The sequence below is a fragment of the Nestor notabilis genome, unplaced genomic scaffold, assembly GCF_000696875.1.
Source record: "Nestor notabilis isolate BGI_N333 unplaced genomic scaffold, ASM69687v1 scaffold29093, whole genome shotgun sequence".
Taxonomy (NCBI): Eukaryota; Metazoa; Chordata; class Aves; order Psittaciformes; family Psittacidae; genus Nestor; species Nestor notabilis.
In genome coordinates this window covers 6,378-28,749 of record NW_009921071.1, presented here as the reverse complement: position 1 = coordinate 28,749, position 22,372 = coordinate 6,378, and the positions used below count along the sequence as shown (strand labels likewise).

The 22,372-nt window shown below is 39.8% G+C and overlaps 1 protein-coding gene across 1 annotated transcript in view; it reads left to right on the top strand.

Moving 5' to 3' along the window:
• Window positions 1-18,424, top strand: part of REV3L (REV3-like, polymerase (DNA directed), zeta, catalytic subunit) — a gene marked incomplete at its 5' end in the record, with an annotated part of 75,547 nt that extends 57,123 nt beyond the window's left edge. The window contains 12 exons of the mRNA XM_010010987.1: window positions 303-421; window positions 1,417-1,558; window positions 4,474-4,718; window positions 5,729-5,837; window positions 6,712-6,918; window positions 7,573-7,682; window positions 8,635-8,749; window positions 10,893-11,030; window positions 11,919-12,109; window positions 12,974-13,220; window positions 14,578-14,787; window positions 17,262-18,424. Of these exons, the coding sequence (XP_010009289.1) occupies window positions 303-421; window positions 1,417-1,558; window positions 4,474-4,718; window positions 5,729-5,837; window positions 6,712-6,918; window positions 7,573-7,682; window positions 8,635-8,749; window positions 10,893-11,030; window positions 11,919-12,109; window positions 12,974-13,220; window positions 14,578-14,787; window positions 17,262-17,402 (1,974 nt within the window). The remainder of the gene's footprint in view (window positions 1-302; window positions 422-1,416; window positions 1,559-4,473; window positions 4,719-5,728; window positions 5,838-6,711; window positions 6,919-7,572; window positions 7,683-8,634; window positions 8,750-10,892; window positions 11,031-11,918; window positions 12,110-12,973; window positions 13,221-14,577; window positions 14,788-17,261) is intronic.
• Window positions 18,425-22,372: the final 3,948 nt, after the last annotated feature.

The window sequence follows — 22,372 nt, the reverse complement described above, 5'->3', positions numbered from 1 at the left end:
TTGTTGTTTATGACTTTACATTTAATACTTAAATAGTTCAGTCTTTACAGATCTTGTTCTGACCAAATTCAGGCCTGATCTTTGTGATCTTCTTAATTCCACATATTCTTTTCAATTTATGAGAGATATTCTTTCCTGACTTGTAAATAGTTAGGGATTTTGAAGTACAAATGTTCACCTTTTATCAAAGAATTCTAATAAAAAGTTGATAAATGCAGTTGTTACAGTTTTTAAAAAGCAGAGATTTCTTTGACTGTGAAAGACATCATACATATGTTAACAGGTCCTCTGTGTTCTCCTAGGTGAATCTAATGAATTACACTTTCGAAAACGTGGGCTTTCATGTTCTTCATCAACGTTTTCCTTTATTTACTTTCCGAGTTCTGTCTGACTGGTTTGATAATAAGGCAGATGTCTACAGGTAATGATCTATTAATCCATTTCGTTTGTTGTTTTTAAGGCCGGATTCTTAACATTGGATAGGTACAACCTAAAGTCAGCACAGGAAGAAATAATCAATTTAGCTCAGGTACTAGAATGGTCTATATGCAGCAACATGAGCTCTGCTCTTCTACTGTGGAGTTATACCCTACGTATTTCATCACTGTGTATTTTTCTGTTTAAAGTACACAAAACCAAAATGTTTTCAATTGCAGTTTCAGTGTATTTGGATAGATGTACTATTTTGAAGTTCTGTAAAGTCTTTATTTTGTATATACTATTAATCAGAAGGACTTTCAATGAACTGTGAGGTTCACAGTGCGTGCCAACCAAGCTAGGCTTAAAACCAGTACAAAACAGCGTGCAAAATGTTAAGACAGTGTAGCTGCGTAAAAATACCTTTCTATGATATGTATCTCATTGGGCTTCATTCTGCCTTGGAGTATCTTGGTATTGTGTGTTATGAACAATTAATAAAACTTGAGTACTGAGCTGAACGTCATTTATAACATACATGTAATTTCTGTGAAAGTTAAGTACTTTTTAACTAGGTGGAGACTTGGTTTAGTGCTGAAATTATACATTTATGTTCAACTAAGATAGGTATTGGTAGTACAGAAGAATGCTTCCACAAAAGTCCACTCAGTTAAAAAAACCCCTGTAAACAGATGGAGAGATACTCAAATTTATTTATTTATTTATTTCAGTAATCCTTTAAGGTAGTAAGAAAAACAGGATATAGCATGTCATTAAGATGTGCCTTAACAGTAGTTTGCTGTAACTCGTTCTGTGTCTATCTTTAGATAAGTGTAAGTGTATGCTTATGTGAGCCACATTTTTGAAAGAGCCATATGAAAATGTCCCAGGGGAAATTCTATTTGCTGGTTTGTAACAAGTTATCATAAAAATGTGTTTTTCTGAGTAGAAAGAGCAGTACTTTCCTGATGGTTTATAACGAGGCATTCATTTTCACAGGTGGAAGATGGTTGATCATTATGTTAGTCGCGTCCGTGGGAATCTCCAGTTGTTAAATAAACTGGATTTGATTGACAGAACAAGTGAAATGGCGAGACTTTTTGGCATTCAGTTCTTGCACGTCTTAACAAGAGGCTCCCAGGTATGATTTAGTTTTCCTTACACTTCACAAAAGCAAAATAGTCTTTACAAAATGTTTCTTTGGCATCTTTTCAGCCAGTATACGTATATTCATAAGGTCACGAAAGACTGTTTTGCATAATATGAAATTGAAACATAAAGAAAGGCAATTCAAAACCAGTAATAATGGATTGAATAGTTTTGTCTCAGAGATTAAAAATGAAATGGAATGCCCCAAATGTAATCATACCAGTGGGTCTCTTCTACTGTCTTTGGGAGCACTACGTTTTTCCTTTGAGTTGTTATTTTTCACACTTAGATGAGTCTGCAAATGAATGCTTTTTAAAACATTAAGAAATAAAATTGAGCATGTTTTAGAAAGATGAGATTATTTTCTTCCAGGGCTGACAAAGCTGCATTGAATATGTTCTAAATGACATTTCCTGTGAAGCAGACCTCTGGGTGAGATTTGATGATAGGACAAGAAGGGCTCTGGCTTTATTAAGTACATGTGTCATGCAAAATGTGTGTGGTCCTGTTATTTTGATACTAGCATCAGAGGGAAAGGGAGCAGGGCAGAGTGAGATTCACGCTACTCTTTCTTTGAGACCCCAGCAGTCTCCAGTAATACCAAAGGTTTTCCTTGCCCAAGTTCTGAGTGACTACACTAACTAGACTGGTTTTCATGGCTTCACGTGTGCCCTGAATGAGACACAAGTACTCTCACTCAGGTGTGTCCGCTCTTCTGTTGTCTTCTTTCCTACCATAATTCTTCTTTCTTACCATCTTTCTGCTTTCTATTTTAATAGACTGGGCTGACCAGGATTGATTATTTTGTTAACTGCTGTGGACAAAAAGAAAACTCAAAAATGAATGTCCTAAGCAGACCAACATTATCTTAAGCCAGGCAGAAACAGGCGTGTCTGAAGCTGCAGTTCCTTAACAATTCAATCCAATTTAAAAAATGTTGCCACTTCTTTTCGTTTAACTGCAGCAGCCTCTGTCATCTCTTGACCCAGTGCAGGTTCTTGTCGGTCTTGCTGGTACTGGCCCTGTATTCAGCAGCAGAACCATGGTGGTATTCAATAGGTATTTGCCAGTTCAGCTCCCTGATGTGGTTTACCTTGTTACCAGAACGGTACCGCTGCTGGAGCAGAGGAAGAGAAATGCACAGTTAGGGCCAGGGAGGGTAGGACTGGCTTGCTGCCAGCATAGATATGCTTAAACTGTCATCATTGCAGCCCACAAAGACTGTTCTGCCTGTCATTTTCTCAAATGGCTGTGAGTGGGAGTGAGCAACAGAAACATGCTGCATTTTCTGTCCTGACTGTTCTTTTCTCTTTCCTTCTGTACACGTATGTTTTGTTTCCATTGAAACTTTATAAATCACAAAGATGGCAGTGGCAGCAATTCCCTGTCACCTCAAATCATTATTTTTTTTCACTTGGAAGAATCATCACTCCATTTTATGGAGATACTCCTTTTCTCCTTAGCTGAAAAAGGTGCTAAAATGGAATAATGCTAAGGACTGATTTCAGATATTTTAAGGTGTTTTTTTCATATTTTTGTGTATCTCATTAAGTTTTACAAGACCTTTTAACAGGTGGGTTTTTTTAAATTTTATTTTATTAAGCTATCGTATTCCATTATTTATTAAGCCTAAATTATTCCAAAAGACTAAACAAATGAATGGAGATGGTCCTAGGCATACAGATTATTAGTCAGATGATTGAAGAACTTGCTGAAAACTAGGAAAAAAAACCCAAAACCACCCAAACTAGCTCTTGCCAGATCCAGTCCCTGGCCACCTCATCACACATCTGAGTTGATCACTGGACACAAATCAATGTGCAATTAGTGCAAGGCAGCAGCAGCTTATGCTGCTGCAAAACTACGCTTTCAAACTCCAACCTGTTTGTAAGGTGTCAGAATCTTGTTAAAGCTGTTGGTTCTGTAAGTTCATTTAAAACATCAAAGTTAAAGAAATTATACCTAGCCCATTCAGTACAATGGCTGAATATGTAGCACGTCAGGCAGAGGGCTTTTGAATAGTAATTTAGTTGCTTACAAAGCACAGGATTTTAGGATTATATAGGATTATTCTTTGATATTTTTGGATTTTTTCAGTCCTTTGCCACCCATGTATGTAATTTTCAGCTATTTTATTTTTTATTTTAAGTGAACAGAGTGAATACCTGGTTATTAGTGCTTTTAAAGCCTTACTTACACGTTGAATAGGGCTGTTTTTCTCATGTTGCTACCTCCACGTGACATTTTGTGATATTTTGAACAAGGTGAAAGTTCTGAAACTTTGTGTTGCTTTACACTTACTGTACTACATGTGGCATCATCAGACAGAAAGCACAATACCCAGTGCAAAGCAGCGCACTTTTGAAGTGGGCTGACTTATATTCTTCCATTGGTTCTCGTGATGACAAGTACATTCTAGTTATTTCTCAAGGTCAAAAGCTTGAAGGCACGATTATACATCTCACATGTCATTTCTCTGTTCTCCCAAATGTTGCAATGAAATTGCTGAGCAGATTCCTACGGAAAATGGTTGTCAGCTGCGTATTTGTTTTCTTCAATGTTGTGCAGGTCTAAAAAACTACAGTTTAGCAGATGCTCGTTCACTGACTGTAGCATGGCCCTCTGTATATTGTTGCAGCATGTTAGATGTTTATTTTTTTCCATAGGTAAGAATCAGAAGTACTTGATTTTTAATGATTAGGGCTAAATGATAAAGGAACACATGGAAACGTTTTACTGTATGTGATAGAAAATAGCCATACTCTTGCTTTTAATGTATATTTTGGAAAACTAGCTGTCTGTGCTTTAAATCCATGAAACATAAGTGCGTATTTACACAGTTTTAATACACCCATGTTTATTCTGCATTTTTTAAATTTTAATGATTATATCCATACTGTTTTGCAGTATCGTGTGGAGTCTATGATGCTGCGTGTTGCAAAGCCAATGAATTATATTCCTGTGACACCCAGTGTCCAGCAGCGAGCTCAAATGAAAGCCCTGCAATGTGTTCCCTTAATAATGGAGCCAGAATCCCGCTTCTACAGCAATGCTGTTCTTGTGTTAGATTTTCAGTCGTTGTATCCTTCCATTGTGATAGCATACAACTACTGTTTTTCAACCTGCCTGGGACACGTTGAAAACTTAGGAAAGTAAGTTGTTATTCTTTTTGCACAAACTTTGGTTCTGTAGAGACTTTATCACCTTTTCTAAGGTACTGGGAACCCTTGGTTGTCATTGGAAACAGTGGACATGTATCAACAGCACTGGTTTCTGTTACACAATAGAGATGATACAGATCCTCTGTGTGGGTGTGTGCCTTTGTGCGTACACACTCAGACATACACATACACCATGTAAAATACGTATTTTTTATTACATACAGAATTAGGCTCTGTTCTGTTAAAAAAAATCTGTGTATGTGTGTATACCTGCTCCTTTACGGTGGTGATACTAGTTTTTAATATTGCTTCAGGGTAAGTTAAAATGTTAGGTAAATCCACTACCTGTTTTCAAAACTGGGCTGCTGCTATTCTGCTGTATGTTAATAAATTGTTGTTGTTCTCTTCTAACAGTTGTAATTCGCTCTGGTCTTAACTATTCAAAATGAAAAGATAAAATGAGTTACTATCTGTAGCATTTCTTATTGAGCTTAGCAGTAATTCTGTTCATTGGAAAAAAAATCTCATTGCTCATTATAATTACCTCTCTTCCAAATAACAATATCTGGAAGCACGGGAAGATGCATGCAATGACTGCTAGTTATCACCATGAGGTTTTCAAGTTTCTGATTTGAAATTCTGAATTTGTAAGAAGAAAATACATGCAATGTGTTGCTTGGTAAACATGCAGGGTTTCCATAGGGGATTATGGTATGAGTGCATGCCTCCAGTAGTACAGCATTTGGGAATAATGCATTAATGCAGAACAGAATTGGTAAATCAGACGTGTGGAATTTAGCCATTTATTACTACTTCGTTCCTAGAGCCTTTTGCATGTAGATAAGAAATTTTAAATAATAGTATGTTTGTTTGTACTTGAGATTATAATTGTGATTCTATCCTTGCTCACATTATCAGCATTTTAATGTGAGTTGATGCTTTTGCTTGATCAGGCTGTAAATGAATGGATTGTATTCATATTTCATTTTTCTCTTTATTAGATACGATGCATTCAAATTTGGCTGCACATCTCTCAGAGTACCTCCTGATTTACTTTACCAGATTAGGCATGATATCACAGTGTCACCCAGTGGAGTAGCTTTTGTCAAGGTAATTATATTACTGCTCTGTGACAGGCATTTTCACTTCCTGTTGGCTGACTAGCTTAAGATCAAAATGATATTGTAGTTTATATTTTGCTGCATTAAGAGCAGACGGAAGGGGGGAGGTTCAGCCTCCCATTTCCCAGTGTTTTTTGATATTTGTCAGAGTGCCGAGTTTCTGGCAGTACAGGAAATAAAATGTCATCTTTGTGCTTTCATTTATACTGAAGGCTTATTTCATCTATAATTAAACTGTATTTTACTTGTGCAGTTTGGGGATCAAACAGTAATTACACGCGTGTAACACTTCATTCTTCTGCTGTATAGCAGAATACTTTCCTAGGAAAAGATTCATGGCTCGGGAGATGAAACTCCCTTGACTGGCTTTCTATTGTTCTCATTTTATGTTATATGTGCTGCTGGCTGATTTGTAATGAATTAATAAATATGGCCTGGAGCTCTTACAAGTAAGTAGCCCATCACCAGAATACATATATGTAATGTAAACCACAAACTTTCAGTAAAGAATATTTGTGGCATTTTTAAAATACAGTATTCCTTTAGTATTTAACATCTTGAGAACCAACAGTTTGATACTGAAGTCCCATTTTATTTAATAAGGTTATCTAAACATTACATTAGCAGGGCTGATGAAAACAAAGAACAAAAACCTATTCACCCTGCCTTTTAAGAGCTTTGCCTGTACTCTGGGTTGCTTGTAATATCTGTGGGAAGAGCCAAACCGTTGGTGCCTAGGGCATCTTGCTAATTCATTTGTCTTCTTAACAGTGATTGTCTAACAGTTCAGAGTTTTGCTTTTGCTCCTAACTGTTTAGGTTGGGCTTTTTAACATAATTTTTCCTTTGTTCCCTTTATGGCAGCCTTCAGTAAGAAAGGGTGTGCTGCCAAGAATGCTAGAAGAAATCTTGAAGACTAGGATAATGGTGAAACAGTCAATGAAGTCTTATAAGCATGACAAGGCTATAACTCGAATGCTTGAAGCTCGTCAGTTGGGTCTTAAATTTATAGCTAATTTTACATTTGGTTATACTGCTGCTAATTTTTCTGGAAGAATGCCGTGCACTGAGGTAAGGGTTGCAGATACAAATGCAGAAAAACTATGGAAAAGACACTGTTAATAGTCAGACATCACAGTATTATTATTTGAAATGTATTTAAAGTAAATACCTTCTTAAAAACTGGTTTTCTTTGTAGTACTGACAATCAGCCATTGGGATTTATTTGTGATCCTTAAAAAAAAATAGTAATAAATAACCAACTAATTTTTCTTCTTCCCATAAGAAAGCATTTGGAGTTGGCATTTCTGTAGAACTCTTTCCAAAGGTAGATTGGATTACAGTTCTAATAGTGGAAGTAAAACATTGTAGCTCTTTCATAGTTTTCATAAAAGGAGGGACCAGCAGAATTCAAGAACTAGAGAAAATGACCTGAAGCGATCTTGTCTTGCTCCTTACACTTCTAATAAGCCTAAAGAAGTTTAAACCAAATATTCCTTTATTATAATTCTTAATATTTTTTGATCACTATTGCTGTAATTCTTGCTATTTGGGGGTAAAATAAGCAACCTTTTTATTTATTATATGCATTTAAACCATGAAATAAAAGAGATTATCTCAATATAGTAATTTTCATAAACAGATCAAGCAAGTTTAGACTGTGTTTACCAAGAGCTAATATTTGGTTTAGCAGTAAAGATTTTCAGTTGATCTTTAACTCTGCAGGTTGGGGATAGCATTGTCCACAAAGCCAGAGAAACATTGGAGCGTGCTATAAAACTGGTGAACGATACCAAAAAATGGGGTGCTCACGTTGTGTATGGTGACACTGACAGGTAATCAATGGTCTGTTTTTTGTAGTGTTTTAAAATCATAGTAGTTCTTCGTAGATATATTTTTCTTTTGTCTTACAAAGGAGAATTTATGATACTGAAAAGAGTTTGTGGACCCTTTTTGGGATGTTGCTTTCTGCCTTGCTGGATATGCAAGCTAAAATATATTTATTTTCTTGGAGTTTCTTTTAGGACTTTGTTTCTACTGCCATTTTTATTTTGGAAAACAGTATTCATAATGTAATAGGCATTGCATGTTGATACTTAGAGGAAGGCACTATTTTAAGCTTCAGAAGTGGATACCATTCAGAAGCAGCCACCAGAGCATGCAAAGATATGATTAGGCTGCCTGAAATACATCATATAAATAGCTCTTCTTTCCCAGTCAGTCTTTCATCTAAATAATTGCCATGCTCTGGGCATCTCCATCGCTGGGGCTAGGCTTGGATAATTTTTCAGGAAACAAAGCTTGTCTGGCTGCCTTTATTTAATACCTTGATTACTCTGATAACTTGGTAACTGATTTCAGCCAGATTTCATGAAAGACTTGAAATTTCAAAGAAACTAAATTCATAGTAGCTTCGTGAAAAAAAAGAAAAAAAAAAAGAAAAAATGTTGGAGAAAAGAAGTAAAATTCTCTTGCTGCCCATAGTGGGGAAAAAAAAGATGTACCAGAGCTCTTTACAGTTCTCTCCTGGGAACTCAGGTTTTGCAGTGCCCAGGAGCAGTCACATTCCCTGCCTCAGCAGAGAGTCGCAGCATTTGTTGTGTCTTTGGCACTTCTAATCTCATTCAGAATGTTGAAGTTTCTCATGGTTTTGGCTTTTCTATGTAGGAAGGGAGGAGAACTGATAACAACATCTCCCTGCCTTGCCACCAGGAAACTATAGCTTGTAAGTTTCAAAAGCTATGTGGATCAGATTTGTGCTTATTTCCTATGTTTGATTTCTTGTAGCATGTTTGTACTCTTGAAAGGAGCCACGAAGGAGCAGTCTTTTAAGATTGGTCAAGAAATTGCTGAAGCTGTAACAGCAACAAACCCCAAACCTGTTAAACTGAAGTTTGAAAAGGTAAAAGGAAAATATTTTGCATCCAGGGTGTTGAGTAAAAACATTGTTATCTTAAAAAGTGAAGAGAGAAGATTTTTCTGGACACTAATGTAGCACAAGGATATACACCAGTCATGTGCTGTGCTGTACTGTTGCTGCAGGTACATTGCAAGCTCCTTGTCAGAATGCTGCAGCCATGAGCAACAATAAATATTCCTGCATTTACACCAGGATGCCTGGTGGCCTGTTGCACTTGGCAGCACCAGGCAATTTAAAACTCCTTTCTCATCAATATTTAGAAATCATAGAATCATAGAATGGTTCAGGTTGGAAGGGACTGTAAAGATCATTTAGTTCTAACCCCCTTGCCATGGACAGGGACACCTTCCACTAGACCAGGTTGCTCAAAGCCCCGTCCAACATGAACAATTTCAGGGATGGGGCATCCACATCTTCTCTAGGCAACCTGTTCCAGTGCCTCATCATCCTTACAGTGAAGAATTTCTGTCTAATATCTAATCTTAATCAACCCTGTCAGTTTAAAGCCATTCCCCCTTGTCCTGTCCCTGCATGCCCTTGTACAAGGTCCATCTCCAGATTTCTCGTAGGCCCTTTTTAGGTACTGGAAAGCTGCTATAAGATCTCCCCAGAGCCTTCTCAGGCTGAGAAAGTTGCAGTTGTTCAGCCTGGTCTTCATAGGAGAGGTGCTCCAGCCCTCTGATCATTTTCATGCCTGCCCTCTGGACTCACTCCAACAGGTCCACATCCTTCTTATCTTTGATACAGCCCAGGATATGGTTGGCTTTGTGGGCTGCAAGTGCACAATGTCTCCCTCAGTTTTGTCTTACATACAATCAAAGTAATGCATGCATTACTTTGGAAATGTACATCATCCCTTGAAGTGATTCCAGTGCATTATTACAAGCCTGATATTTAGCCTTCAGCCAGCCTTAGCACACATCAGGATATGTCCATGTGATACATATACAGATAAAATAAAAAATCCTCAAAATCCATACAGTAGGCTTTTGGAAGAAGCATTAATGACAATAAGCTTTTTATAGAAGAGCAAGGCTATGTGATACTAATTTTGGTGGAAGTTTATCATTGGAAAATCATTAGCAATCAGTTCAGGTGCTCTAGATATTTATATGTACATACCTGACTCAACAAGTTCAATCAGAATTTGTAAGCAAATTGCCATTTTCCACTGAATACAGTAGAAAAATATTAGCTGTATGAGGGCACGGCAACATTTCCTCACTGACTGATGTACAGGCACCCTTCCCACTTTGAGGCAATCCTGTATCATTAAGCTGAAGTAATTAGCCAGAAAAAAAAATCTTAGGTGCAAGGATATGCTTGAGAAGATGGCCAAGTGCTTCACTTCAAGTGCTCTTATTCACTTGTGGGTCAAAGTACTAAGTACTCTCCTAGGGTAGCTTCCTAGCACAGGAAGAGAAAAATGCCTCAAAGCTGGAGCATCGTTCAAGAAGTGGAACACCTGTGTGCAGGACCTCCTTCAGCTTGAGGCAATGTAAACTGGCTGCTCCCTCTTCCAGGAGAGTCAGGAAGGTGTGGTGTTACACTGTGTGTAATCCTGGGAATAAATTGTTCTCCATTGTTTCTTTTAAAACTGGACAAGGAATACTGATACAATCAAGAATGAATTAAAAGGCTGGAGAAAACAAACAAAAGAGACCATGATCCTAAAAACTGGTTTGTGAGGAAACCATTCTCCAAGCACAGGCATTTAATAAATGTGCTTTCCTCTCATCAGGATACTGGCTGATTTTAGGTTCATAACCTCATAATTAGATGAGGTTTGAAAATACAAGTTCAAAGCCACTACTTTAGCTGGGGAAGTTTTCTTCTCTGATGTTTAAAATGAAGTTACTGTCTTTTTAAGAAAGAGAGATAATAGGGTTACGTTAAAAACACTGACCGGTGCAATCCAGAAAAGTAAGGGTACTCAAAACAGATTATACTGTGTGTAGCTTTTCATCTGAGCTTCAGGTTGCTCAGCCTTTACAGCTAGATGGAAGAATGGGACATGACTGAATCCCAACTTCCTCAGCTGTCCCTTTAACAGTCCCTTGATTTAGAGCCACCTTATACTCCCAACACATGCTGGATTGGGCTATCTTTTGTTTTAACATTCCAGGTCTACTTGCCATGTGTCCTGCAAACTAAAAAGAGGTACGTGGGTTACATGTATGAAACACTGGACCAGAAGGACCCAGTATTTGACGCAAAAGGCATAGAGACAGTGCGAAGGGACTCCTGTCCTGCTGTTTCCAAGGTAAAATACTCATGCATCTCTTCCTGAAAGAAATTAGAGGATTCTGTTATTTCATTGTGTGTGTGTCCTTTCTCAGAGTTTCTAGTCCTTGTGAGTTGTCTGAGACTTCATCTGGTTTTCTGGTATGAGCCATTTGAAAGACAAATTGAAGATCGTGCACAGCATTACAAGGAACTGCACTTCCCATCTTAACTACTGTCTTTCAGCCCCTAAAAAACTGGTAAAAAAGTCCTCAGCCCCATGTAAGTTCTCTAGAAGATCATTCTTGATCCAGTTCACTTTAACTGGAAGTAAGTATTACTCCAAGATGAGTGGGGCACACTGATGTGTCTGCTAAGCAGCTCATTCACATACATCTAGTTTAGCTAAGAATTCACTTAAAATAAACTTCCTTGCCTGTTTATTTGAAGCTGTGTATTGGGGGCTTAAGAAGAAAAGGCTCTTGTTCTTAGTCCAGTCAAAACATACTTATGCCAGTAAAAAGGGTAACCACATAGGAGGATTTATTTCCATTTTTCTTTTTAATCCTAATTCTTTTGTTTGCTGATGTGGTCAGAAAGTCATGGCAAAGTATTTTAGATGATTGGGAAAAAAACATCTCATACTCTGGAAAGCCTCTGTAATTGTTGAACAGTCTTAGTGCCAGAGTATGGATTATGTCCTGAAAGATGTGTTGAACTGAGGAAAAAGTTGCCCAGTAATGTGTTTATGAATGTCTTTCAGTGGAAGAGAATGCAACCTGTTGTCGTATTAACATTCTAGTTCACAACTGATACTTTTTCTAAGCAGTGTGTCAGTATTTCCTTATAATTTACTGATTTATTTGGAATTCATTATCTTTTAGTTAAGCATCCAAGTTTTTCTCACCTTTCTCCTTTGGTTGTAAAGATACTTGAGTGTTCTATCAAGCTGCTATTTGAAACACGGGACATAAGTCAGATCAAACAGTACGTTCAGAATCAATGCATGAAGTTACTGGAAGGAAAAGCCAGCATGCAAGACTTCATCTTTGCAAAAGAGTACAGAGGGAGCTCAGCTTACAGACCTGGATCCTGTGTACCAGCCCTGGAAATCACCAGGTAAGGAGATTAAGCGCTAATCGTAGGTATTTTTTATCTTGACCTTCATACTGCCAAGTTACAGGTAGCAGTGGGGTGTCCCCTTTAGATACTGTTGCAGGAGTTGGCTCTGACTTTCTTCTGCATGTGAACAGAGATCAGGCATCAGATAGTGCTAGAGAGCCATTCTGTAGTCGTGGGAAGAGCCACACGTGTTCAAGAGTAAAGCCTTTTGTCAAGATTCTGCAGCGGTGTGTTCACTGCTGGTACTTAAGCTGTGGGTTTTGTCCAAGGGCTTGACTCTCCAAGGTTGCCCATCACTCACAGATATCACATGTTAAAAACTGCAATAGTCACATCTCTCAGTGCTGCAAGATACATCACCAGGCTTTAAAAAGTACCTTACTAAAAGTTACTGTTTCATACTGTTGATACTGTTTATCAGTAGTAGATAAGATGAGCTGGCACATTTTGCACCTTGCCTAATATAAAAGGTCTTTAAATTAAGCCATATTTTTTGAATAAAATAAAATTCAAGTCCTGGACTAATACCTACTTCAAATTGAATTGTTCTTTCTTTCTGCATACTTGAGCTCTTTTTAGTATCCTGGCTGCTCTTCATGAAAATATTTCTTTAAGGAAGAGGTAGCTAGAAAGCAACCTGCATGCAAACCCAAGTGGCTTGAAAAAGAACAGATCTTTAGGGCTCATATTCCAGGTTCTAAAACCTGGGTCTGATCATGGGTCTGTGTCTATCCTGTGCTTCATAATAGACACTAACTTAAGTCTTCTGGAGAGCTACTGATGTAATCAGATGGGGAATTTTACAAGCAAATGAACTAAGAATTTGTCCCCGGCTCTATTCTAACGGCTGTTTTTAAACAGGAGAATGCTCGCTTACGACCGTCGCTCTGAACCGCGAGTTGGGGAGCGAGTGCCCTATGTCATCGTGTATGGCATGCCCGGCCTGCCCCTGATCCAGCTGGTGAGGCGGCCCATTGAAGTCCTCCAGGATCCCAACCTGAGGCTGAACGCTACCTACTATATCACCAAACAAATTCTGCCACCGCTGGCAAGGATCTTCTCACTTATTGGCATAGACGTCTTCAGCTGGTACCATGAGCTGCCACGGGTGAGTGTTTGAAAACAAACAGATTACAAACACAGCACACCTATACTGTGTTTGGTTTCATCGTGACTTTTAATGGAATGAGCCTTGTAAGAGACAACAACGAAAGTTATTTCACAGGGCAGCGTTAATGCCCAGACATGCAGACCTGGTCCTTAGATCCCACTTAGTAAATAAATTTTTTTGGCCAGCCCAGGGTTAATCTCAGTGTCAGCTCCTATTTTCCAACCCTTCCATAGTATTTTGCAGTAACTGTGTATTTTTTAGCAGTACTTGCATATGCATCTATTTGGCTGTACCATGTTTTAAATCCCTCTGTAGTAGATGTTTGCACTCCTGTTTTTCCAAGATGTTCTGAAAATCTTTCTTTTTTATAGAAAGGGTGGTAATGCCCCAGCAGCAGGAACACTTCTTTAGAAGTCTGTATCACCAGGAATTTTAAACTCATTATTTTCAAAACTGAGTTTCCTAAAAGTTAAAGAAATCACCAAGATGCAGGAAGAAGAGTGTTAGCTGGATTTTAGCTTGTGATTCCCCTGACAAAAAGGGATAGTGAAAGACAGTGTATCTGTGTAGTTTGGTGACTCTGCTTAGTGTAGACTTCAGAAGCACATCATGTTTCCCACTGCAGGCTTCTAATACAGCCTTGGTTCAGTTCTGCTTCTCTCCTCTACCATTCTGATGGCACCATGACACTCACCTTAAGTGTCTCCAACAAGCTGCTCGGAAAAGGCATAAAGAGCCCTGATTTTCTGTGAGGCTGAGGGAGCACTGAGCAGAGCTGGTGTTTGAAGCAGCAAGTGCAGGATAACACAAAGTGTAAGTCATGCAGCACTAGGAGTGAGTGCAGAGAATGAACTTCCCTGGGCAAGGGGCAGCGGTGGAGCTTTGTCTGGAAAAATCGGAGCATGAGCTAGAACCATGTGGACCAAAGGACAGTGGCAGCTCTGCACCAGCAGAGAAACTCGATGGGAGGCAGGATCCAGAAGGCAGCCACTGGGGCTGCAGCCAGGACGCCTCTGGATGTGATCGGCACCTACAAAGGAACAACTGCAAGAGGCAGAGTTTGAGATGAGACCAGGAATTTAGCATGTGACTGAGGATTTCCTTGGTTACTCTTTGTCTTTTTGGATGAGATTCGCTGTGAAATAGGTGTGGGTGGGCTCTACCCTGTGTATCACTTCAGGGCAATGCTGTGCTCTTCAGAGCAAAGTTATCCATGTTAATAATTTGTGTCTGAAGCCATGCCCTGCAGGCTGCGTTGCACTTCCATACTCCTTTTAAAAAAATGAGGCTGTGCAATGTAGGAATAAGACGAGCTGCTCTCTTAAAAGTTCATTACCTTGTATTTTTCTAACAGATTCAAAAAGCTGCCTCAGCTGCCCGCAGCGAGCTGGAAGGACGCAAAAGCACAATCTCCCAGTATTTCACGACCTTACACTGTCCCGTGTGCGATGAACTGACCCAGTATGGGATCTGTAATAAATGCAGAAGCCAGCCACAGCATGTGGCAGTGATTCTCAACCAAGAAATCCGAGAGCTGGAGCGTAAGCAGGAACAGCTGGTCAAGGTACGATTAAAGCACTGTCAGATGTCTGTCAGCCAAAGACGGGCTGAAATTTCAAAGCAGCCTGTTCCTGAATGCCCCCAACAGAAATGGGAAGCACAGTCTGGGTGCTAAACGTGTTGCAGCTTGTTTGCTTTTCCCACTGCTGTTGAAGGCATCGTAGCAGCTGTTCCTCTCCTTAGCTTTGCATAAAACTGAAGGCAAAGGAGGGGGGGATCAGGAGATGCTTTTCTTCTTTTCCAAGAGCATCTTACATGATTTTTAGGTGTCTTTTTATAATGACAGTGATGGAGAGCTGTGAAAGTACGAGAGTCCCCTTTTTTGCGTTAAAATAACTGATGACATCCTAGTAACAAAAACGTCCCAGAAAATTCATTTATTTATATGTTTAATATGGATGTGTTTTAGTTTGGGGGCTTTCTTGTTACCCTTTCTCTCAATAGGAATTTACCAAGCTGTTTTTTTTTTTCCTGAACTGGAAGTCAATGAAGAGGGTGGCTTCACTGTGTTCACCAGTATATTCTAGCAGAGCACAGTGCCTCCCCTTGCAGAAACATGTGCCTGTCCCACCTCATTTTCATACTGTTGTAGCTTATCATTAATATTTCTGTTACAATGTATTTTTAGCACTAGCACATGAACCATGTTCAAGATGTGTCTGAATTGCAGGGAGATGAATGTTCCTGTAGTGTAGGCATTGATTTGATAGGTTCCCATGGGGCTCCGTTGCTAGAAAACCATTACCGTTCACTATTCATAAATACTGCATTAGTGTGTATCTTGTAACACTTGCTGTGATCTGCATTGTAAATGGCAGTAGAGGAAGGTGATGCCTGTTCTGCAGTTTTTTGTGGTACTCTGAACCTTTTACATTGCTTTTGTTCTGGAATAAATCAGACCTGGGCAGATGGAGCCAGCCCCATGGAAGGGTCAGTGGTTTGATCAGAACAGTCTTTTGTCCCTGCAACACCCAGTGGGTTGGCAAGGCCTGGATCGATGTTGTAGTCAGTGTCTGATGACTAAGCCTCTCTAAGAGTGTCTGTCTCATTTTAATATGAAGATGTATATATCCTTCACAGCTTACATTCTTGGCCCTACATTGTAGACATGCCGGAGCCAGCAGAAAACTGATACAACACTGAATCCTACGTTAGTTTAAAACACGCTTAAAAACTATGTGCCATAGATTAAGGCCAGAGACTTTTCCTCTCTACACAAACTGAATTTAGAAAGTGTCTCGAGTACCATTTTAGGCTTGTCCCTTTCGTTCAAACCAGCCAGTCTTTCAGCAGAACAAGGGCAGGCTTGTTTCTGAGGTTCTTCTAGTGCTTATAAACCTGGAACAAACGGTTTAAATCCTGCTTCTGAACAAATGGTTTAAATCCCGTTCCTTCTGGTCATGGTTGCAGGTCAGAGGACTGGTATCCTCCAAGGTGCTATGGGCAGGACAAGGCTGAGCAGGGCAGCTCCTCTCCAGCTGCTGCCAGTTTAAATTTCTGGTCCACAGGGATTCAGTGCTGGTACAGGTCTGGCCAAGAGGGCTGCTGGTACCCAGGCAGTTTTAACATGGAAAGAAGGAAAGGAACCTATTTTAAAAGCAAAGGGATAAGATTTTGATTTGTTGTTGAAACTGTGCAAATGGTGCGATAATGCTGTGTAATGTTTTGATGTTACAAAACACAAGTGTGGCTGGAAGCAACTTGCTGAGTTTCTGGAAAAACCATCAAGAGCTAGCAGATGCTGGAAAGGAATAAAAATAAAATAGTGAAGAGGGGCCTTTGGTTTTCTGAAGGCAGCTACCTTTGGAAACCCTGTGCCTGCTGCTATTTGATTCCATCACGTATCTCATGTTAGAAGTACTTTCAAAGTAGCATTAACTACATTAGGGAGTATCCACAAATGAAGGAGAGCAGTGGAACCTGTGTGCCTTGTACATTTCTGTTTTGGGATTGATTAATTCTGACTTGGAAAGTAAAACCCTAATTGAAGCTTAACTTGAAGCAGGAGTAGTCCTTTCCTATGTATAGAGTAACTACAGACTAACAGTTTTGTCTCTTTTCAGTAGAAAACTTTTCTACAGGACAAGTTTATCATGGATATAACACACCGCCCCCGTTAAATCCACTCAACTCATTTACCTTACTTTAACACATGCCGCCACATCCAAGTAGAACTCCATGAACAGGATTGAGGCCCAAGCGGCACAGCCCAGCTTCTCATCTCTGCTGCCCAGTGCAGGGGGGGTGATGCTGGCCCAGCACCGGCACTGGCAGCACAAGGAGCAGCCTGGCAGCTGCAGGAGAGGCTGCACCCAGAGCAGAGCTGCTCTGGAGTCCTGTGTTGGGGAAAGCTTGGTGCTCGTAGGGCTGCCCTCTTCTGCTATCAGCGCTGAGGACTTAGTAGTCACAAGTGATTTATGCCTCGCTTGTTCCAAGTTTGAAATAATCATCTGGTTTGTTTTTTGACATGCAATCTAGATATGCAAGAACTGTACAGGCTGCTTTGAGCGACAGATCCAGTGTGTCTCCCTCAACTGTCCCGTACTCTTCAAGCTCTCCAGAGTCAGCAGAGAACTGTCCAAGGCACCGTATCTTCGCCAGCTGCTCGACCAGTTTTAAACGAGCTGTGTTACAGGATTCCAGGTGCTACTTTTTTTTCCCCTTCAGTGTTTGCCACACTAAGACTATTGTGCATGGTGCTTTTCAATTCTCATCTAGTCCACGATTGCCATTTTACCTGTTTGGTTTATTAACTGAAGAATAATGAACACTTATCCTAACTAAATTAAAAACCAACAAACATTTGTTGACCTACGAATAGCTCACTTTTTAAGATGTACAAATTTCTTCCTTCTTTCATGTTTCTAACATACTGTTTTCTAATACTGATGTTGAAATAAATAGCTATGTGTAACATCTTGTAAATCCATTTCCAAGTAGAAGTCAAGTTTACTTCCTGGAGGAAGGAGTACTGAAAACCTCTTGAACCGATACAACCATTCGTGTGTGTTCTTGAACTGTCAGTATCAAGACGTGTTACTTCGATATTATCCATTCACTTTATAATTTTGTCTGCGAAATATTTTGTAAATACACTTTTTTACTTTTCAAACAACTGAGTAAAATAATGTGCAATGACTTTTATACAGATAATTTTAAAGTTGGTTGGTATATCTCCTCCTGAGTTTTGCTTGATTCCAAGTAGATGGTTACTTTGATCAGACTGTGCAGGCAGTAGTATCATGTGTAGCATTTTGAAACATTTTTTTCTAAGAATTGCTGTCTTGCTTTAGCTATTAATGGGGCATTGTGAGGAACTGTGCAAAGACATTTTTGTTACAAACCTGTGGGACTGTTGCAATACTTTAAATATAAAATTTTATTCCATTTTTGCTTGTTTTGTATAGACATTTCTATTGCTTCTAAATATGCTTAAAATATTTTCTTTCCTTATGTACTGTACAGTTAAATCTTATTTGCCACCATCTTGACAAAATGTGTATTTAGAATATTTGTATAACTGTATAAAATGGAAAAGGAATTATGTGGTCAGTGCATTGTTTTCTAAACTGGAAATCATTTTGTTTTAGAAGTTAATAATGGAAACCATATTAAAGTTGAATAAAATGATATGGTAAAAATTACATGGGTTTTCATATTTACCCTCAGCTGTAGCCACCTCTGTTGCCCTCGGTTGGCCCACAGCCAGTCACGGAACCCAGATTGCTCAAATAAGTTACAAATTCAGCTTAAGCTTTGGGATCTAAAACCTCAGTATCAACTCTTGGAGCCCTTCCCCACACCCAAAGAGAAGCGTTGCCAGTTTCCTGTAGTCACAACAGGAGTAAGTTTCAAATCTAGAAGTCCAGAGTAACTGAAAAATAGAACAAAACTTTATTTACATCAAGGAACCTGAGTGCCTTCTCCCATTAAGAATTTATTACATTCAGGATACAAGTCAGCCTATTAAATTTCACAGCACAACATACAATGTAAACCCACACCAAGCAGCATAAAACCTATTCAATATGTAACAGAACAGCCATGGACTGCAATGCATTTTTATGCGAAGTAACTAAAAAAAAAAAGTAAAATCAAGGCACAAAACTCTGCCTGCTCTTGCATTCTAAGCATTGCTCATGTGCAGAATCAAAGTGCAAGTGCCAGGACTAACCATATGGCTGTGCCTCGGAGACAAACAAAAATAAACAGACAAAAGGACACAGCTGCAGATTACCTTCGACCCTGGAGCAAATGGGCATGTGCTCATCTTCAACCTGCTCCTGGGTTTATGGATGGAAAATAGGAGTCTTTCTTACTAAATTCACATTTCTAATCCAGGGACCGCAGCTCTTGTCCTCAACACAGAGATGACTTCTCTAGCGTAAGCAAGGGAAGGGTAAAATTAAGTTTGCTTCAAGCTAGTTCAGCCCAAAATAATGGTGAAGTGTTCAAGCTTTCTAGAGGATCTGTAATGTAAAAGGCACCATAACTAGAGCCACACTGTAAATAAATCCTCACTTTACTTCTATGTGCCAGGATGTAATTTACTTTGGACAGAAATTTAAACATGAAAACTAACATTCAGTGTCTGAAAACAAGCCTTGAGGAACGCCAAAATCCACAAACTAGGAAAGCTACAGCCTTGAACATCAAGAATGTCTGAACTGCTGTGAGTTGGGCTCACAACTGGAAATGTCCTAGATCTGGTTTAATCTTATATTGCTTTAAACATTCCATTGTCATTACAGGGCAGCCCCTGCTATTGCGAGTCAGCTGCTAGGGGACAAGGAGAACAAGTCCTGGAAGTATATTCCATTTCAAGTCTGAGGCCAGAATTAAGACAGTGAAGGCTCCAAGTGCTCGCTAAGATGGCCCAAAATTTAGACATCATCCAGACAAAGGCCTCCACATACCAATCTGACGTGATGCTGCACGGTACCAGTCAAGATAATTTCAACTCTCTTCCTGACACTGCTTTTTTGGATGCTTAACTTCTGGCAAAAGGCTGCTCTTGCCTCAGCATTCCAGGCTGTTGCTCCAATCCTACTACACAGGCTTCCTGCTTCTGGGAGGGGAAAAATGGGGATGAATTCAAGTGACTTACACAGAGGTTAATAAAAACAAATAATAAAAAATAAATCTTTGTTTTGCACAGCATTTTTACATTGGTTGGGAAGACATTAGTCAGAAACACAAACATGCAATAAATAGATACGGTTCAAAGAGGTTATTTCCCAAAGCAGCTTTAATTTCATTTTCTGGTTCTTTTTAGTACTTGATTATGGAAGATGTGTAAACTATCCCTGAGAACTATCTTATGCGCAGGACATTCCAGTTCGGAATTTCATTCCAAAACCTAGTGCATGGATTATTTAAGATCTTCCTGGTTGCCAGGTGTCTCTCAAACTAATTTGCTTCTGGCAACATGGTCTCAGGTACATGGAAACTTCTTTACATCGCTGTCAGTTCAGGTAGAGCCTGTGGACTGCAGTGACAGCAGCAGGGAGCTGCCACGGACCAGTGTCTGTATCTCTTCTTGTTTGTCCTGCACCAAAGTCAGTCTCTGCCAAAGGAGACCTCTGCCCTCCTGGAAGGCCAGGAACAGTTCGCACTTCCTCCTCCCCATGCACCAGTGGGACCTGTCCTTAGAATCAGGTAACACCTCCCACTTTCTACACACAAAGCAGTTGCTGCAGCAGAGAAAAGGGGAAAAAGAAAGTTGAAACCACTCAGGCTTCATTGCACTCGTGTAGTCGCTCCCTCTGCCATTTGCTGTCGTATAAAACGAGACACACAGGATGACACAGACTTACTTCTGTTGAACAAATAGTCTCACGTGTACCTAGGTCAGGAGATCGCCTGACACGTAAAAGCATTTACCATTACTTTAAACAAAGAAGAGCCTAACAAGTGAAATAAAGCCTTATTTTAAAGTGCAGGTTCATGCACTGCACTGGGTAAGATGCACAGAAGTGCATGTAAGCACGCAAGGTAAAAAAAGGGAAACTGGGAAAAAACACAAGGGCATTTCAGAGCCGATGCAGAGGGAGAGGGAGGCCCTGCAACATGGCAAGATGCAAAACTAATGTGCATTTTCGCTACAAGCTGATTCCTGCTTCTTACACATTTTGCAGAAGAAAGGAGAAAGCCGCGAGATTCCAGGCTGCACACTTGGGAGATGAGAGAGGGAACAAAACCAGACCTGAAAGTAAGTATACAGAATACCTACAGTCCTGTGCTGTTACATCTAGAGCTCCTTCATTAATAAGCAAAATTTCTTAGCAAAAAAGATACTATTAAAAGTCAAAGTAAAAAGACCCTAAATATGAGCACATTCTGATCACACAGCCTTAAGGAAAAACAATACTCGACCTACAAATATGGAGAGTTTCACGCAGACAAATAGCAAGACTGCTCAGAGGCAGAGCCTGCCATGAGCTGCTGCGGTTTCTTCTCCTGCCGGGGGCTCACCACCAGGGTCTCCCTGCTCACAAACCCCCACTGCTGCTCTGCTAGGAAGTGTCCACCTGTAAGTCACCACCCAATGAAACAAAACCCAAACGCACCAGCCCAGCTGGCAAGGGGTGAGAGATCATGGTACAGGACAACCCAGAAGGATCCTCCCGTCAAGAATTCCCTTGGTCTCCAGTTCTCATTTTAACACATCCCTTGATAAAGTCTTGGCACAGGAAGTCAGAAAAGTTATTAGAACCTTAATTTAAACAACTGGCTTAAAAATACTACATCCCTGTCTCAGTACAATATATTAAGTAATCTACCTATACAGATGATTTTATCATCTTCAAACACTGGTTAATTCCAGTGGCAGTGCAGTCATTACAATCACAAGTACTTCAGACTGTTCAGATTTGTCACCACTGTTTTAACAAGTAAATCAGAATTACGCATTACAGTGATTAATAGGACCCATTTTGTCTGCCTTCCCATACCTCATTTTAAATGACCCCAAGGCATGCTTCTGCTCCCAACAACTGGTTTTTAGGGTTTTTTTCCCATCTTAGTGACAGAACCAGGAAAAGTATATCCTTTACCAACAGGTTGTCCAATTTGCAGCCTGAAATTTGACTTGATTGCCTGGTTTACATCACACACAAATTTTCAATGCAGTAGAAACTCCCCTGTCCCAAGGTAAGAAGGTTCAGCATGACAGGTAATGGATTTCTCCTCTCTCATGCAAACATTTTGTGACCAAGAACTAAGCACCTCTGAACCACACCCCAAAAAACCTGAGTGGTGTAAGCAGTCCCCTTCTTACCTTGCTAGTTCTTATTCCAGCATGCACTACTTCAATACATGCCTTACATTTAGAAAACATCTCTCACATTTTAACATTTCTGGCATAGTCTCTACATTTTATATCATCACCCCATTCACGTCACTGTGGACTTCCCCACTCTGAGCCACATCGCTGCAGACTGAAAATGAAAGAGGAGAAAGGGCTGGACAAGCACAGAAATGAACATGCTGAGCGCTGCGCCACTGTGAAAGGAGTCTTGAACCACTCTACAAGAATAGCTGCAATTCAGTTCCATTTCCCTTTAAAAAGAAGTCAGTCACCTTTTACT